Below are 20,295 nucleotides of genomic sequence, written 5' to 3'. Positions count from 1 at the left end.
GGGTTATAATTGTAACGCAGTCATTGGGGTATATGTGCTGCAGCCCCTGGGTTATTTCTTTTATCCAATCACCGTCACCTCCAGGAAACGAGCCCGCGTTAAAATAAAGAGCATTTGAAATTTCTAAGAAGCAAGAAGCAGTTAACGTTTCTAAGAAGAACAAAGCATTTTAAAGGTAGTACAGGTAAGTCATATTTTTATTTTATTTCTAAATGTAGGCCATTAGGCTATATTTAAGTATTATACACTGATACGTTATAATTGTATATATACATTTTATAATGTTTTATTTTTCTATCGATAGTAGGATATTCAATAACTTTAAATTGGGCTCTAGGTTATTAAAAATAGTAATATATTAACAATAAATAGTATTAATTATGTATTAATTGTGTTTTAGTGTAAAATATGTATGCTGTGCGTCCCATATACATATAGGCTACCCGTGTACAATAAGTGACGTGTCAAATTTTAAGATTTGGCCGACATCTTGTTGAGAAGCTGTTCGTCTGTAAGTATTTAAATCCACTCCTGCCGTGTATATAAGACTAACACGTCCCTCCCAGCACTGATACCTATGACAACACCAAATTCATTAAGATAGGCTCGCAATGCAGAAACATAGGTTACACATTGATTTATATTTATCCATCGGCTCGTCGATCTACATACACAATGTGTACATACACGTTTCCCTCGCTTGTATGTTCTTTTCACTGGACCTTAGGTGTTGTTGATGATCCCTCTGCAGACTTGCTTTCCCCCCGTAACAACATAACTAGTGAGCACTACGGGATGGTTTTATACAATGAAGACCTCGATGCCGTGATGCAAATAAGTTCTATTTTGTTATTTTTTTTTTTCATAAGCAAACCGTGGAAAGTCGAATGTGACAATTAATTTTGGTGTTATTGTGACATTGCAGTTCAGCCGCTGTGTTGCATCGCGGTAAAGTCAGCTTGACGTTTGATACTACTTTGATACCGCGGTCCGCAACCGTGCACATAGCCACGCGTAAAATTGCTGCATCTCCCCAACCATATAGGTCAAGTTAACGTTACAGCGGTATGTGTTGCAGCAAGCTGTGTGTACATCTGGCAACATTTTTCCACTGAGCAGTATTATGTGCACAATGATAAAATGGCATGCACATTTTCAGTTAAGCTAGCAACGGGGCCTGCTAATAAACAATACATAAATAGTTGTAAAATAAAATGAATAGCAACTGGACATTCTACTGTGCCGCTTGACCCATCTCCGTTTTCTTAAACTTATTCGAAAACATGTAAATGTAAAACAACAAGATTGTAAATATACCTAGTAAGTATATATGCACTCTGAATATTATGTATTTACCGGTGAGATGTACGCCCCCCTACTCAACGAGTCTTTGTACTAATACACAATAAAACGACGTGAATAAAGTGTAATCGCTTTCATAGCTTTCTTAGCATAGCATCGTATACAGCACAATTCCTGGACAAGATGGCGTCTCTCTTATACCAAAATTACGTAATATTCCATCTAGGCACTCTAGATCTGTGGTCGAGTTCGTGTAGCGCACAATTCCGCAGTTCTGGGCAGTTCTGTGCAGACATGAAGAGATTCCGGTTCTTCGAGAGCTGCTGCGTGACGTCTCTTGCAGGAATCTGTACAGAATTAGCTCAGCGCAGATCTGAAAAGCTGCTGCGGGAGGATGTTTGTGACTGTGGAACAACGAGACGATGCGGTGATCAAGAGGGACATGTTAATTTGATTGTATAATGCGACTATAAATGCTGCTGCCCTCTTGGTAAGGGAGGCGAAAGTCAAGTTATGATTAGACAATGAAGCCTTGAACAGCAATGTGAACACCATAGATAAAGAATTCCAGATCGACGATTTTTTGTGAAGCAGTCAGTGTGAATCCAAATCAGCCCGCACATGTATACATTCTGATCAGGATCTGCACTGTTATCTAATCATTGACAGTTTATTAATCCGTACCGCCAAGATCCTGATCAACTTGCCAAATACCAATCAAAGGAGATTCATATAAATAAATACATGTATAGCCAGAATATGGAAAACAAATGTGTTTATTCAATAATGAAAACTTTATCATATTGAACATGACACTGATTATATTGAACAGTGTAGATGCAAACTAGCCTGCAAAACTTTGCTACAAGTCATAATCATCCAAATTCAAGGCAAGTTGCAGATAAGCTAAAATAAAAACAAAAATATTTTGTTTACAACTGTTATTTACATAATAAAAATGAAAGCAACAGCAACAATATAACATGTGATTTTCGTTTTCACAACTGGTATTCTTTAAGCAATCTTAATAATGTTTTATATTTATTCTAAATACAATGCTAACTGTAAACCTAATATAACATTATGATTTTTTAATATAATGATTCAGTTTAATTTTATGGTAGTTAAATTACTTTGTCCGTTTATCACTTATCATGATTATTTAACTTTTTTCCTTAGCTTTGGTCACAGATTTAGAAGCTATCTTTTTTTAAGCATTCTAACTTTCTGCAGTCAGGGCTGAACTTGTCTACTAAGATGGTGGCGGCCTGAAAGTAGGTCACGTAACGGGTATGCACTATTTGTCCTGAATGTGTCTTACAGTTAAATAAGGAAAGGCATCACACTTTTTTTCAGAGTATCACAATTTGCATTTGATTTGATTCTATAACTCATGCATTTAAATACAAACAATATTAACTTAAAATAAATGCATACATACCAACATAAACACAGTTAGGCCATATGTCTCCTGGAACCCAATACGCACACTACCACAGGGCTGAAAGAGTCTACCTTAGCAGTGTCAAAGATGCTTTGGACAGCATTCAGCACAATAGTCAAATACAGTTCTACATTCTGGCCACCCATCTAAACCCAATTGCAACCGTGTTTAGACTTCATAGCCACAATAATGGCTTTCATAATGGTGTCTGCATGAAAGCAAATGCTGAATGCATTATATGAAGTAGCATAAAAATAGCAATTTTCTACACCACTAGACCACAAACCTTCCAGGTAAAAGCCTTCTTATGACACTGAAACAGCCTGTATGAGAGCTGAAGGCTGATTAGAGGAGAGGCTCGTCCCTCTCGGCAAACCTGCAGGCACCCAGGTAGGGGATGCTTGTTCGTGACAAGCCAAGAGAGACTCAGATGATTTAGCCCTCCCTAGCCCCGGGGCGGCGCTAGGCCGTCGCTGAGCCCTCCCAGTCACAATCATATTACCAGAATATAACATGTCCTACAATAGTATCTGAGATCTTTTCCAGTGTGTCTGTATTCATATTGATCATAATATTCACTTGCCTGACATCTGCTGCTAGGGCTAAGGGAGGATGACTGTTCTATTCATAACCACCTTTGCTTTTCCTTTGACATTTTTGGAACCTCTCCCACAATATTTGAATCACTTTGGATTATACCAAGTTCACATTATGAAGAAACCCTCTTAAAAGGACAAAATGACAAATTGTGCAAATGGAAAATAAGTTTTATTGCAAGCCGGCCAGAAAGAACAACAGAGCAAATGTGAGGCAGCCTCGTATTCAAACAGCTTTCTTACAGATCTCTTCCGGTTTGCTTTTTTATACAGTTCTAAACAAAAGGTGCATAATGTCGAGTCAGCAGAGGGCAGTGTCCCGGATGTGCACGTGGAAAGCATTCTCCGCAAAGACCAAAGGACTGTAGGGGGAGAGAGAACCAGCATTAACTTTTTCAGCAATTTGAACTACAGTAGCTCGTCTGTTGATTTGGACCACACGGGCCAGCCTTCGCTCCCCACGTGCATCAATGAGCCTTGGCCGCCCATGACCCTGTCGCCGGTTCACTGCTTTTCCTTCCTTGGACCACTTTTGATAGGTACTGAACACTGCAGACCAGGAACACCCCACAAGAACTGCAGTTTTGGAGATGCTCTGACCCAGTCGTCTAGCCATCACAATTTGGCCCTTGTCAAAGTCTCTTAGATCCTTACGCTTGCCCATTTTTCCTGCTTCTAACACATCGCCTTTGAGGACACTTGCTGCCTAATATATCCCACCCACTGACAGGTGTCATGATAACAAGATTATCAGTGTTATTCACTTCACCTGTCAGTGGTCATAATGTTATGGCTGATCGGTGTATAAATATATTTATGTAGAGCTGATATGTCTTTTATTGTATTTACATTTCTGACAAGACCTGAGGTCTTTCACATTACTTACATTATTTATGTATTTATTAGGATAAACTCTTACCCAGTCTGACTTAGGTTTCATAAACATTTCCAAAACAATGTCTAAAACATTCTGGGTAGCTTAGGTGTAGTTGGACCATAGAGGTATCTTAAGCCCCATTCACACTGAAATGCCAGCAAAATGCAGGCAATGTCTGACTGCTTTTTTCTAATTGCACCCACATTCACACTGGCTTTCCTACACAAAACAGAGAATGCCGACAATAGTGCTGTAGCACTGGGAACGAGATGCTACAGAAGCTGTTGGATTCAGGAGAGCAGACACAGACTCCTGGATGTATTTGTAAAGTTCAGTAATTTCCCTGTTTTGCCAGTTTCCTTCCATTGTGTTTAATGGGTTACTGGTTCTAAGCAGGGTACCGGTTCGTTTCATACTCACTACCAAGAACAAATAATCAGGAGGGAAATGGAAATGATACATCAATCTAGGGTATGTTTTCACACTATGACCAGGTCATCAGGTTGTATGGTGTGTTTTTGGGATGTGGTCATTGGATCCAGCGGTAGCAGATCATTTGAACCAGTGAATCCAGTATGAGACTTAGCTCTCGGTTCAGGGTCATGTAAAAGAGGCATTATGTGTGGTCTTGACATATACTACAGCAAAGTTAAATCAACTAAAATAAATGAGATGAAAAGCATGACATTACATTGTGTGTATCTAGCAAAAGTCTGGGTTGCAAATCTGAAAAAAAAATATATATTTTTAATTGTTTAAAGTTTGATATTACTGCCTTAAAATCAAATTAAATAACTCAAAAGAAACTACCTTCCAGTAGCCAGACAACACCGATTTGTGTGGGGGAAAGGGACTAAGCCAAGGAGCTGCTGCAGAGGCGGTGACAGGGGAGGTGGGGGGATGCGACGAGATGAATGCTAGGGGGTGGTGTGGATAAAGGGGGTATTTATACTGTTTGGCCAGAAGTGAGTGAAGACATCGGAGTTGTCTCGCTCCCAGAATTGATTTATAAATTCCACTCAGTGTACACTGTAATGCAGTTTGCCTATGTATAGAGATATTATATTTTGCATGATTTATTGGTATATAACATCTGACATGCGTGTGACAATATTTAGCATTACATACATCACCAATCACCATCACCATCAATAACACTCAGAATTGCTGCAACTATATTATTTTCAACCGCCGCCATTTTAAAATGACCCAGTCCGCTTTTTGTTATGGTCACAGTCACAAGTTCTTGGTCAAAGGTGGCTTAACATGGTTGTGTTGTGGTCAAAACATGAAAAAACACCCGTAGTCTGATTGGTTATGCCAGTTAGCTAACATACTGTGTCGACAACGCAAGAACGTGATGTGTCATATGCCGGCATTCCTAATCTTGCTCCATTCGCACAGATGGGATGCGGCAAAAATGCTAGCATTTAGAATAGGTCCATTGCTGGTGTCAAAATGCCAGCATGAACCCTTTCACACAGACCTTGCTGGCAACAAAATGCCACCTAAATGCTGACATAAGTTTCTATATACATTTTAAATTGAGTATCTAATACCTATATTTATGGAGGCAGTGCATATGATTTTTATTTAGAGACACTTATAACTAATAATCAAATGTTACTATGAGTAGTAGACCCTATTCAGTTTGAACTGTATTTAAGTTTCACCTAAATTATTAATATATAAGAGTGTGTTTTGATGTTATACAGAGAATTTAGCAATACGCTGAAAAAATTACTGACATAAAAAATTTTGTTCCACTCACTAACTTGTTAGTGACCCAGTACAGTGTTTGTTTAGGTTGATGTCCTTAAGCGTTAATATTCAGATTGTATTTAATTCTAAAGATAGATTTCAACCTTTTCAACTTTTAAACCCAGTCAGCCTTTCCCTGCGGACTATGGACATGTCAGTAACTAATCTTCAGATTGCTCCTTATGAATTATAAATGATAAAACGATAAAACTGCCAGATGGAGGTTAGCTGTGTATAGGTTGCCACCTATAATATGCTATGTTGTAACAGTATGTGCTGTTGTGTGCCAGGTAGGTACAGACAATCTTTCCATGAATTGGTAAATCTATATACTGTTAATAGGACCTAGAGACAGAACAACAATTACCCACATAGGCAATAACATACATGCCACTAAACCCTATTGGACCCCAATATTAAGAAGCAATTTGCAGGGTTAATTATATATATATATATATATATATATATATATATATATATATTTTTTTTAATTAATCAGAGGAATCAGTTCGAAAATTCGGTACACAATTAACTAGCTTAGAAACAAAAGGTATACCCTAAACAGGAATGAATATATATATATATATATATATATATATATATATATATATATATATATATATATATATATATATATATAAGCCTTATAGCAGTAGTCATAGCTTTAGTATGTTGCTCCATACAATATCCACAACATAGGCAACACAAATGTATCACACACACAGCACAAGCATGCTCTATACACATCTATTGATAAATGGCACATGTTGGATTTAAACAAATCAGCAGAAGCAATCAACCCAACAGCATCAATGATCAATGTATGCTTTCAGATTAGCAGTTAGCAGCTGCAATTGGAAAAAATAACATTTAAACAATTAAAATTAATAAATACACTCCGTTGATTTTAGGCAGATCAAAATTTAAAGCTAAGTCTATCAATTGGAACACATCACATTATAATCCATGGCTGTATCATAAATATAGTGCAGTGCAGAAACAAACATTGTCACAGTCATCAGCAGTTGGCTAGATCTCTCCCTCTCCCTCTCTCTCTCTTTTAATCTTATCCATCCTTCTTTTATCTATTCTATTCTCTCTTCAATTGCATGATCTCCATTTACTTTTTTAATAAACCTAAATCTATAAAAATTAAAGCCTCCAAGTAAAATCATGCAGATCAACCTCAGCACTAATCTGAGTTCATATTTGTAAAGCCGTAGCAAACTGGGGAAAAGGACCCAGGTGCGGAGCTGTAGAGAATCCAGAAACAGGCAAAAGGTCTTGGGCCGGCAAACTCAGCAATGAAGGGGATCTGATAGACAAAGTGGTTTAATCAGGCGAGAGGTAGAATGATTGGGCAAACAACACCAATTAGGGAGAACCCAGAATTCAAGGGTCATGGGAGAAGGCACAAGATCAAAACACCATGGAGTATATACATAGGAACGAGAATACGCAGAAATGAAACTCTAGGAGATCGCAAGACTTTGCATAAGATTGTTGGATGGAGAGGGTATAAATACAATGACTGATGACCAAGGGGATGAGTGGCAGGTGAGGTAATTGATGGTTACTAATTCAATAATCGAATGATTCAGAGGGAACTAGGGCAAATGGAGACAATGGTGACATCTGGTGGAGAGTATTGGGATTTCTATAGTTCAGAGTGTAGACATTGCAGTATTAATAAGGTATTGTGGTAACCTGCATATCAACCCAGTGCTTTCAGAGAATATGACTGCTGTGGGTTCTATGTATGGGTGTCACTAGATGACAGGGCTGTATTCAGCAAGGTAAACAAGCCACACTCCAGTTTAAGCAATCAACAATTCTCATAAAAACAATAACTGCAACAATAAATTAAAGGCAAATTGTTAGTTACAACTTTTTGCTGTATCTTAGCATCACCATCCTCTCAACATCCTTTACAGCTCCAAATAAATCAAGAGCTAGTTGAGCAATCTGTTTTCTATAGATAATGGAATCTTGCTTCAGGGAGGTACAGACATATTATAAATAGAAGGCTTTACAGTTTTTTCTTTTTTCTTGCTAAGACACATTTGTGTTTATACACATTTGGTTCATGGGCTGGGTGATAAACATGCCTGAGCAACACAGAGTAACATAAATCTTTCTTTATTTGGATGTTGCTTCTCCAATAGCTTGCTGGTTGACTGGAGTGTGGTCTCTGTCCTCTTCTCAGCCCACCTTGTCAGTCATGGGTCGTGGTAATACTCCAAGAAACAAGCTCAGTTGGTGTAATGGAGACATCAGAATGACTGTTTTGACACCCTAGGTTTTAAAACTTAAAAAAGGAACAGCGTGTTAGGGTAGGAGAGTGCAACTAGCCATTGAGGCCATATTTCAATCCCTTTACCACTGATTGGCTTCTACACTTCAAACTGTTGATAATTTCCATTTTAATGGCACCAAACTAAAACCGACTTCAGAGAGGTACAGACATTCTAATAGAGGGCTTTAATCTGCCAGCATATGAAACTCTCAATAACTCTTTTTGTTTAATCCCTCAGAAATCAAGCTATGGCATCTTTGAAGAAACTGGTAAACAATGAAAGCCGATACCTCAGATCATTTCAGTTGTTCCTGGATCGCTCATCAGAACACCAGAGCATGCAGAAATTTATTAATGGGACTCTCCCTGATATACTTGCAAGGTAATAAGAAATTAATAAGAGAATATATGTTTCCCCTTGTGACTGATTGTTTTGCATTGAATTCTTGTGATTTAGTATTTAAAAATAGCTATATTACTACCTTAATTGTGCCATTACAGGAAGAAGAAATCAATTTAATTCAGTTTAATTTCTTGAGGATAGATTGTGTCCTGTAATGGAATTCTGTTTATTCTATTGACAATTCTTGAAAATAATTCACAGACATTTTTATTGATACTTGATATAAAATCAATATCAATTTGTATTGATTGATATAAAAATATATGTTTCCAAATAAATTGGATTCTAAAACCAAATTGTTATTGTCAAGACAAATCTTTATTTTTTATAAAATAGAATGAGACAACAGTACTATTTCTAAATTCATGAATCTCCAGATTGCTAATTACTGTTCAGCTCTCACTACAGCCAAGACATTATAAAGAGTTGGTTTGGAAAATGTCTACTAAACACCTTAAATAAGATGCACACACACACACAAAATCACTTTATTCTCATCCTGCTCTCCCTGTCTTCCACTCAGTTATGTAAGAAAGTCAACCAAGATAATATACTTTATTTTATTTTATTTTCATTCTTAAAGCTGCCAATGTTGCATACAATCTGTATTTAGTGGGAGGAGTGTAGAAGATGTCTTACCACTATCTCTCTTTTTTCTTTGATGTAGGCCTAGTGCTTACCTCACTATAAACTGCATGGGCACATTGATTAAACATGGAAGCATTCACTCCCAGCTTTCAGAAAGCCTTTGGATTGTTTCCAAGATCATTTAAAGGCTATGTACTGAACATATTAATATCCACCTTCAAAATAAGAATCTACTTGTATTTTTTTTTGTTTCACTTAATAACAGTATCAAATGAAATGAGCAAACAGCTTTCATAATAATGCTAATCATAATAATCTGTTTTATATATAGAATTGGAGATGGAAAATCCAGCATTGATGTCATGGGTGTTGGAAGTGGTGGGGGTGAGTTTGGATGCTTATTTTTATTTATAAGAGTGTCACAGTAATTGTCACACTTATAATACATTAGATATTTGTACAAAATATTCTATTGATAACCATGAAATGTAAGAAGTATCTTAGTGTCAGTTAATAATTGTTTAATGAGCTTTGAAATCAATTAATCTATCAAGTTGAAGATTGTTAGAGGTCAAGGCAGTGGGAATACTGTGAACTCCTTTAAGTGAGCGACTCTTCAGCCAACGATCCATTGAAAGAAGGGATTTGATTTAGCATAAACCCATTTCCGTTGTAACCTCATCAAAACATCTTTCTATCAAAGCAGCCTATAGGCCCCTGTGTCACTCAAAACATTCCCCTTCCTGTTTCCTCTTTGTATTTAAGGTGACGCTAACACAGGAACTTTGCCGGGAGCTAGGACTCCCGCACTACCTTGCAACCCTTGGGCAGTGCTTCTTTTCTCAGATAACTGGGGTTGTATCTGCAACCTACCTTCTAGGGGGGCCTCGTTAACTAACTCTAGATAGAGGCTGCAGGGGCCCCTTGGGGCCTCCTGCTCCACTGGCACAACCAGGAACGGGCCACAGACTACAGTACAAATTAACAGAATGAAACCAGAGTGGGGCAACAAACACTCTTGTGCCCTCAGCCTCACAATGGCCTCCAGCTCGACTAACACAGTTAGGAGCAGGCCTCAGATCTGTCATCAGAAAATATACACACAGCGGGCTAGCCAGACACTGGGATAACCTCCTATGGATACAACAAATATGCAGCCACCGCAGAGCACAGGAGCAGTCATCTTCTGCTCAACCAGCACAGCTAGGAGGGAGGTGACAGCAAGCTCTACTGGTGCTGTTGTCAAAGGAACTATACACAGAGTGGGGCAACAAACACTGCTAACGACAGGAGCAGAATCTCTCGCTCAACTGACCACAATAAGGAGCGGCCAAGTTCAGAGCGTAATCAGCCATGAGATATTAGTTAAATAAAAGACACACACAGACAGACAAATGTAGTGAATCGGTGGGTAAACAGAGAAATTAGTACAGCCAGCCAACCGAAATGCGCAGTTTTGTGGTTTTAGACAAAAACACACTGAGAGTTTTTATCTTGCGTCTCAGAGGTCCAAGGCGAAAGAGGCAAAGAGGAAGTTCCTGTGTGCGCGTCACCTTATATACAAACAGGAAACAGGAAGGGGAATGTTTGAGTAACTGACACAGGGGCCTATAGTCAGCTTTGATAAAAAGATGTTTCGATGAGGTTCCAATGGAAACGAGTTAAATCATCCTCCCCTCCACCTTGGGCAGTGCTTCTGATTAGAAAGACAACAAAAGTTAATGCGAGAAACCAACCATAACATTGATAAAGTCCTATCTATTAACTTGATTATATCTGCAAATTCAGATAAGATCGCCATTATTAGATTTGTGTGGTAGCACAGTTTGAGAACCACTGTTCTAGATCATAAAAAATGGCACTGATGCTGCTGTTGAGATTTTGAATCTGGACTGGCCTTCTCTCATTAATATTTAGATCACAGTGTGGTTTCCTAGGCTTCAATGAATCCAATACAAAGTTGAAATATGTCAAATAATGTGTTCAGCTTCTTTTATTGGCCTGCCAGGAAATGGGCTAAAGCAGTAAAAGCTGAACTTTACAGATTGCAATATTTCCACAGTAAAATTTTTTGTAGTTGGGACTTTTTGTTCATGGATGTTATTTTTGAAACTTCATAGTAATCAAGTTCAGATTACAGTGCAGTAAATATTTTAACTGTACTTGTTTTTACATATTAATTTGACAGTTCAGGTTTCTTTAGCAGACACCCTCACTCAGAGTAACATACACTACCTTTCAAAAGTTTGGGGTCACTTAGAAATGTCCTTGTTTTCGAAAGAAAAGCACATTTTTTGTCCATTAAAATAACATCAAATTGTTCAGAAATACAGTGTAGACATTGTTAATGTTGTAAATGACTATTGTAGCTGGAAATGGCTGATTTGTAATGGAATACCTATATAGGCGTACAGAGGCCCATTATCAGCAACCATCAGTCCTGTGTTCCAATGGCACGTTGTGTTTGCTAATCCAAGTTTATCATTTTAAAAGGCTAATTGATCATTAGAAAAACATTTTGCAATTATGTTAGCACAGTTGAAAACTGTTGTGCAGACGAGTATCTGGAGCATCAGCAATTGTGGGTTTGATTATAGGCTCAAAATGGCCAGAAGAACTTTCTTCTGAAACTCGTCAGTCTATTCTTGTTCTGAGAAATGAAGGCTATTCCATGCAAGAAATTGCCAAGAAACTGTAGATCTCGTACAATGCTGTGTACTACTCCCTTCACAGAACAGTGCAAACTGGCTCTAACCAGAATAGAAAGAGGAATGGGAGGCCCCAGTGCACTGAGCAAGAGGACAAATACATTAGAGTGTCTAGTTTGAGAAACAGAAGCCTCAACTGGCAGCTTCATTAAATAGTACCCACAAAACACCAGTGTCAATGTCAACAGTGAAGAGGCGACTCTGGGATGTTGGCCTTCTAGGCAGAGTTCCAAAGAAAAAGCCATATCTCAGACTGACCAATAAAAAGAAAAGATTAAGATGGGCAAAAGAACACAGACACTGGACAGAGGAACATTGGAAAAAAGTTTGAGGTGTTCGGATCACAAAGAACATTCGTGAGAAACAGACCAAATGAAAAGATGTTGGAAGAGTGCTTTACGCCATCTGTCAAGTATGGTGGAGGCAATGTGATGGTCTGGGGGTGCTTTGGTGGTGGTAAAGTGGGAGATTTATATATGGTAAAAGGGACCTTGAAGAAGGAAGGCTATAACTCCATTTTGCAACGCCATGCCATACACTGTGGACGGCACTTGATTGGAGCCAATTTCCTCTTAACAACAGGACAATGACCCAAAGCACAGCTCCAAACTATGCAAGAACTATTTAGGGAAGAAGCAGTCAGCTGGTATTCTGTCTATAATGGAGTGGCCAGCACAGTCACTGGATCTCAACCCTATTGGGCTGTTGTGGGAGCAGCTTTACTGTATGGTACGTAAGAAGTGCCCATCAAGCCAATCCAACTTGTGGGAGGTGCTTCAGGAAGCATGGGGTGAAATCTCTTTAGATTACCTCAACAAATTGACAACTAGAATGCCAAAAGTCTGCAAGGCTGTAATTGCTGCATATGGAGGATTCTTTGACGAAAGAAAAGTTTGAAGGACACAATTATTATTTCAATTAAAAATCATTATTTCTAACCTAGTCAAAGACTATATTTCCTATTAATTTTGCTGTATTTCTTACTCAAACTCATTTCATGTATGTTTTCATGGAAAAGGTCTATACTTACCAGACTTATAATATAAAGATACAGAAAACTGTTATCTATCGTATATATTTTTTTTATGTATGTGATCATAAAATATATTTTTAAGGTGTTGGGTAGAGAAATACAATAGTCTACTACTTGCCTTTGCAATGGCAGTAGTCCAGTAAAGCAATGTACAATTTAGTCCCCAAAGTCTAAATGATAGGAACCAATGATCTTATACCTGTAATGAAAGGATGACACGTGGGATTTGCTCTGTCTTTGGCTGCCAGAATCAGCCCCATTGTGAGGCTGCTGTGTCTTTAAAACATTTTTAACTGCATATTTCTGCTTTCCATATTTTCAAAATGTTTCTAATACTGACCTTGCAATACTGTGCTTGCAAGTAAGATATATTACTATATACTATATTAGCTATATGTATATTTTTCTCTTCAGGTAAAATTGATCTCCAAATGCTCTCTCAGCTACAGAGTAAACACCCTGGAGTTTCTATTACAAATGAAATAGTGGAACCTAGTGGTGAGATGATCAACAACTACAAAGGTATGTCACCTTACAAAACTAAACTTTGCTACTTTGCTGTTATATACATTTTAATGATGTTTCCTGAATATTCTGGTTTAACTTTATGCTGGTGTAAGAATGAAACCTCCTATAAAAGTGACTGGAACTAAGACAATTCAGGTTAAATGTGATTTATTGTCAATAATATAGAGCACAGTATACAGGTATACTGGGTACAGCAAGGCAAAAACTGATACAAAGACTTGATGGACAATTACATTTTTATGAGTCCAACTCCACTTTCCAGAGTGACCACCCCACCTACCAGAGAAGCCAATGGCAGCTGCCTATTAGCATACAATGTGACAATACAGCCCTCACCAATATCTCTCTTGAATGTAATTTACGCACCCCTCCCAAAAGCATGTTAGACAGGCTGTGTCCTCACTCATCTTCATCAACCTTCTGTTACGCTATTGATACCAGAGACCCCCCTGCCTGCAACCATGTATGTTTACCCCATGTAAATCAGGACAATATCCAAGAACATTTGGGGAGATTGGACTTTAACTTGTGGAATTTTGTATGCGTAATTGAATATTCAAATTAGAATAAAACAATCATCATGAAAGGAACAATGTTATGTAAGTGTGGAGCACATCAATGGAAATTCATCCCATCTATGTAAACTGATACAAACATTAGTGTGAACAGGTCCTGCAGGATCAGCTGTTTATTTGAGTGCAAAATCTTAAGCCATCTGCTTCATCCCCAGAAACTCTTGGTAAACTTTTGTCAAGAAGGCAACAGTGCTATATAGATTCTAAATCATGTACTAAGAGCACAAACATTCCAGACACTGTTCCCAGTAAAGAGAACGAATGGAGTGTCCTGAGGTTCCCAGAGTTATTCCTGCAATACACATTAGGGGGCACATTGGGAGGCAGTCATGCAGAAACAGTTATAACGGAACAGTTATAATTCCCTTAAGTTCAGCTTTGTTTGTATTGTTTATATTTGCATTTGTGCTCATGATTAGTGATTTCATTAAATGTATCATTCTGTCATGTCCATTTCTCTTAACTTTATCAGACTTACTTTGAAGGTGTGTTCAACTACCTCTGTGTACCATCAAATATGGACTCATTCACCATTCTGATGCCAAAATAGCCAGTCTCTTGCTTTTCTTACCTTACTCATCTGGGTGTCATAAGACATTTTGTTTTTATTTGTTAAACCCAGTCTAGAGATATTCCATATTTGATATTTTCTAGAATTAGTTTCCAAGACTCCAGACCTTGAAAACATTAACTTTACATGGCACATGATGACGTCATCTGAATATGAACTTCTGCGGACAGAGAAAAACATCACCACAAAGATGGACTTCATTCATATGATCCAGGTCTAGACATGCCAGCCTGTGTGGGGTGGTGGTGGTAGGGGGGAGGTGTACAATATATAATTTACAAGAGCTTTTGGTCTATATTCATTGATTCTTCACAGATAAACAATTTTGAGTTATTTACCAGTCACAAGTTTTCTAATTTTCTGTATTTCAGGTAGTTCTGAACCACTGGATCCTCGAGATTCTACATGCATCGAAGTGCCTAGTAGAAGAATTTTTTATGCAATCGAGGCGAGTGGGGGCCGCCCCTGTAGCTCCTGGAAACAAAAGCACATGCATTGAGCCTACACGATATAGCCCCCCATTGTAGTCTATAGAACAACTACCGCAGGTCCCCTCTGGAGGCATAAAAACTCTGCTTTATCCTATGCTTTCCTTGCCCCCCAGAATCTGGCATTCACTTGCTTCAGCCTTATTTCTCTCAGCTCCCAGGGGCCGCACACTGCTTGTTTTAACCCTCTGGATCCGCACCTCCAGAAGCTGATATGCCGTTGTTTCAGCCTTACATGTCGCAGCTTCCAGGTTCCGCACACGGCATGCTTTAGCTCATGTGCTCCACGCTTCCAGAAGCCGCTATTCACTTGCTTTAGCCTTATTCTCTCAGTTCCATATACAGTGCTACATTTGTCGCCTTTCATTTGTTCCCATGGAGAGGCAAATGGATAGGCTACATTGTAAACATGTGATGTCTTGAAGGAGCCATTATTTGTACATTTGTGTATTTATTTATGTATGTACAGTGAGGGAAAAAAGTATTTGATCCCCTGTTGATTTTGTACATTTGCCCACTGACAAAGAAATGATCAGTCTATAATTTTAATGGTAGGTGTATTTTAACAGTGAGAGACAGAATAACAACAACAAAATCCAGAAAAACACATTTCAAAAAAGTTATACATTGATTTGCATGTTAATGAGGGAAATAAGTATTTGATCCCCTATCAATCAGCAAGATTTCTGGCTCCCAGGTGTCTTTTATACAGGTAACGAGCTGAGATTAGGAGCACTCTCTTAAAGGGAGTGCTACTAATCTCAGCTTGTTACCTGTATAAAAGACACCTGTCCACAGAAGCCATCAGATTCCAAACTCTCCACCATGGCCAAGACCAAAGAGCTGTCCAAGGATGTCAGGGACAAGATTGTAGACCTACACAAGGCTGGAATGGGCTACAAGACCATCGCCAAGCAGCTTGGTGAGAAGGTGACAACAGTTGGTGCGATTATTCGCAAATGGAAGAAACACAAAATAACTGTTCCATGCTCCATCCAAGATCTCATCTCGTGGAGTTTCAATGATCATGAGAACGGTGAGGAATCAGCCCAGAACTACACGTGAGGATCTTGTTAATGATCTCAAGGCAGCTGGGACCATAGTCACCAAGAAAACAATTGGTAACACACTACGCCATGAAGGACTGAAATCCTGCAGCGCCCGCAAGGTCCCCCTGCTCAAGGAAGCACATGTACAGGCCCGTCTGAAGTTTGCCAATGAACATCTGAATGATTCAGAGGAGAACTGGGTGACAGTGTTGTGGTCAGATGAGACCAAAATCGAGCTCTTTGGCATCATCTCAACTCGCCGTGTTTGGAGGAGGAGGAATGCTGCCTATAACCCCAAGAACACCATCCCCACCGTCAAACATGGAGGTGGAAACATTATGCTTTGGGGGGGGTTTTCTGCTAAGGGGACAGGACAACTGCACCGCATCAAAGGGACAATGAACGGGGCCATGTACCGTCAAATCTTGGGTGAGAACCTCCTTCCCTCAGCCAGGGCATTGAAAATGGGTCGTGGATGGGTATTCCAGCATGACAATGACCCAAAACACACAGCCAAGGCAGCAAAGGAGTGGCTCAAGAAGAAGCACATTTAGGTCCTGGAGTGACCTAGCCAGTCTCCAGACCTTAATCCCATAGAAAATCTGTGGAGGGAGCTGAAGGTTCGAGTTGCCAAACGTCAGCCTCGAAACCTTAATGACTTGGAGAGGATCTGCAAAGAGGAGTGGGACAAAATCCCTCCTGAGATGTGTGCAAACCTGGTGGCCAACTACAAGAAACGTCTGACCTCTGTGATTGCCAACAAGGGTTTTGCCACCAAGTGCTAAGTCGAAGGGGTCAAATACTTATTTCCCTCATTAACATGCAAATCAATTTATAACTTTTTTGAAATGTGTTTTTCTGGATTTTTTTGTTGTTATTCTGTCTCTCACTGTTAAAATACACCTACCATTAAAATTATAGACTGATCATTCCTTTGTCAGTGGGCAAATGTACAATATCAGCAGGGGATCAAATACTTTTTTCCCTCACTGTATATGTAGTATATTTACACATAATAGAATGAGGACAGGTTCATGCAGCCTGTATTGCGCTCTGTATGGAAGCTATGCGCCGCCTCCAGAAGCCACAATACACCTGCTACAGCAATATTACTCTCAGCTCCCTGGCTGAAGCAAGTGAATGCCAGATTCTGGGGGGCCAGGAAAGCATAGGATAAAGATTTTTATGCCTCTAGCGGGGACCTGCAGTAGTTGTTCTAGACTGCAATGCGGGCTATATCGTGAAGGCTCAATGCATGTGCCTTTGTTTCCGGGAGCTACAGGGGCGGCCCCCACTCACCTCGATTGCATAAAAAAATATTTTACTAGGTGCTTTGATGAATGTAGAATCTCGAGGATCGGGTGTCTGAACTAAGGTGAAATATACATTTTAAAAATCGGGCACACTAAATAAGTGAAACTTTATGTAAAATTTAAAATTAGTGCTTTGTATTAAAAAAAAAAACTAAATTTAGAGTATTTTACTGTAATTGTTCTGTCATGTGTATCTTCAATTCTTTATATAATAATTATGGGCAGAAATTATATATTGAAATAACTATATAGATATTAACAGTTAATGCTATGATTAAGCTAATGGTAGAGGTATGAGATGTATGTGTATTTACTTTCATGTCTAGTAATCGAAATGCAAAATGAGTATTCCATTATTTTTATGAGAATTTTAATTTGGCAATGGCAAGATCCCAATATGTATTTGCCCTCATGGTTTTAAGAGAATTTAATTAGCTATAATGTATTTCCACATAGTTTGAATTCTCTATTTTTAATATGTCTTAGAATACTTTAGAACGATTTTTAGAATAGATTTACAAATTTTTTTTAAAAAATATTTAGATGCTGTATTACGAGTCTGACCCCGGTGCTAGAGTCAAGTTCTTCCGAAGTCTCCTGAACCAGACTGGCAAGCTCCTTCTCATCCTTGGATCTGGTACAGTAAGCTACAATTATAGTATAATGTGTTTTTAAATGTACTTATTTAGTCTCCAGAAAACATTTAATTAGAGTCTTGATAGTCATAATAATAGAATAACAGAAACATAATAATAATAATAATAATAATAATAATAATAATAATAATAATAATAATAATAATAATACAAATTTTAAATCATGGATGTATATTGTGCTTTTCAAGGACCAAAAGATGCTTTACAATTTTTAAAAACTTTTAAACAAAGAACAGAAATCAAGACAAACACTAAACACTAAGACACTTGAAAGAAGAGAGGGGTGTGAGCTGAAAAACATAGAAGTGTGTGAATTTGGGGTGGGGGGGGTGAAGGGGGTTAAGGTTGAAGAGGTGGGTTTTTAGGAGATATTGAAAGATGGTGATAGACTGCTGCCCAGACATAGTGTGAGTGAGAATTTTTTATAAAGTCTTACGATGATGCACTTAAGGATGTCAATTTATCATAATAACTGCATTTCTGTTTTTTCATATAACGTTAGCTACTCAACCATGTCATGACGACGTGAGACACATTTGACAGACGTAACGAATGAAACAAAAATTTTAGTACTGAACCCCCTTTTTTGGGGGTGGTTTGATTCTTTTAGTATTGAAAAAGTGCAGAATTTGTGGTATACATTGTAGCACTAAAAGGTATAATATGTGTTTTATGGGTAATGGCTGGTGACATATCCAACAGTTAAGACATCTTGGTCCCCTGATATAAATGTATAGCTCATTTTATATAAGACACCCTTCTGTTGACAATGTGAAGAAGCAGTTCACCTTTACCTTGCCTTTAATTTAATTTAATTTAATTTAATAACATGATTGAAGCTCTGGCAGCAAGCTTTGTTGCCAACCATTTAATTTGCCATGGGAGATTTACTGCATAATTGATAAGAAAGCATTGCTTGCTAATTATTTTCTTGTTAAATGGCCTTAAAATACTGACTTTCAGAAGAACCCCAAAACATTGAAAAACTCATTTCCTATATGGACATTTACTGGTACAAAACTATACTATACAATTTAAGGTGTATCCCTTCTTAGAACAAAAACAATACTGTTGCTAAGTCTGTGACGTTTTGCCTTATTTTTACTTACTGAAATGTGTATGATTCATGGAAGATGTTGGATTTTGGGTGCATTTTTATATTAAACATTATTTTATCCTGTATAGGTACTAGCGGATGGGCGAAGCTCAGGAACACATACAAGAGTGAACTGTGTGATTCTAACATCGGCCAGTATGTTACCACTTACCTCAATGAGTATCTTGATGCAGAGGGTATAACATTTCAGAGTTATGATCTCTCGTCAAGCATTGACATAACAGAGTGCTTTACTGTGGGAGATGAAAATGGGGAGCTCTTACTTGATTTTCTCACACAAGTATCTGACTTCAGTAAAATGGCACCAGAGGATCTTAAAGCTGGAGTGATGGACTTACTCCATCACCCTGAGTGTAGCAAAGAGATCGATGGCAGAATTATGTTCAACAGTACAATGGTTGTTGTGGTAGTTGGACCATAAACTGTAAATGGAGCAATTAAATGTATTCTCTGCATTAAATGCATTCCCATTCCACAAATTGTGCATTGCTTGTGAACAGGTGAATCAGTGTTTCCTCTGACATATATATTGTAACACAGTGCTGGGAGTGGGACTTTTGAGCCAGGGGTTCAAGGATTAAGTTTGCCTACTGATCCAGCAATTGCAGCAGAAAGCTGAGAGTCAGGTGCTGGAACAGGACAAAAAACCTAACAAGTTCTATCTGTGACTTTGGGATTCCCTCTCTAGCCTTTTTCTGTTAATATGGTTATCTAGTAAAATAGTCAGACAAACAGGTTCGGCAAGTGGTCTCATAGTCATGTGGTCCATAGAGGGTGTGTTGTCTGGGTCTGTTCCAGGGTTAATATCCAAAGCTGGTTCTCAAAACAAAATTAAGATCACAGCCAGGTTATCACACTATACACTTCTGTTCTTCTTCTGCTGCTCTTCTTACAATGCCCTCATTACATTTCCACTGCACTGCACTAGGTATTGCTTGTATTGTCCTTTTATTGGGAGTCTTTCATTAGCACCAGCAGGTGTGTGACTCT

At 38.4% G+C, this 20,295-nt stretch overlaps 1 protein-coding gene across 2 annotated transcripts; it reads left to right on the top strand.

Annotated features, from left to right (window-relative positions):
- The first annotated feature begins 70 nt into the window (after positions 1 to 70).
- Positions 71 to 19,784, top strand: LOC136711183 (histamine N-methyltransferase). 2 transcript variants are annotated; one of them, XM_066687246.1, is made up of 7 exons: positions 71 to 184; positions 8,515 to 8,658; positions 9,599 to 9,651; positions 13,423 to 13,530; positions 14,766 to 14,896; positions 18,076 to 18,169; positions 19,374 to 19,784. In XM_066687246.1, exons 2-7 carry the CDS (start codon positions 8,525 to 8,527, stop codon positions 19,724 to 19,726), a joined length of 873 nt encoding a protein of 290 aa, XP_066543343.1. In that variant the 5' UTR covers positions 71 to 184; positions 8,515 to 8,524; the 3' UTR covers positions 19,727 to 19,784. The 2 variants fall into 2 exon arrangements, with proteins under 2 accessions (XP_066543343.1, XP_066543344.1); XM_066687247.1 differs by lacking the exon at positions 71 to 184 and adding an exon at positions 482 to 511.
- The last annotated feature ends 511 nt before the right edge of the window (positions 19,785 to 20,295 follow it).

This window comes from Amia ocellicauda, chromosome 16 (assembly GCF_036373705.1).
Source record: "Amia ocellicauda isolate fAmiCal2 chromosome 16, fAmiCal2.hap1, whole genome shotgun sequence".
Classification (NCBI taxonomy): domain Eukaryota; kingdom Metazoa; phylum Chordata; class Actinopteri; order Amiiformes; family Amiidae; genus Amia; species Amia ocellicauda.
The sequence above is the reverse complement of the archived record's forward strand: the minus strand, read 5'-3'. Positions and strand labels throughout refer to the sequence as shown.

Coding starts and splice junctions, on each gene's coding strand:
- LOC136711183 (XM_066687246.1), top strand. CDS start 8,525: ATGGCATCTTTGAAGAAACTGGTAAACAATGAAAGCCGATACCTCAGA. Junction 8,659..9,598: donor CTCCCTGATATACTTGCAAG/GTAATAAGAAAT, acceptor TTTTATATATAG/AATTGGAGATGGAAAATCCA. Junction 13,531..14,765: donor GATGATCAACAACTACAAAG/GTATGTCACCTT, acceptor GATATTTTCTAG/AATTAGTTTCCAAGACTCCA.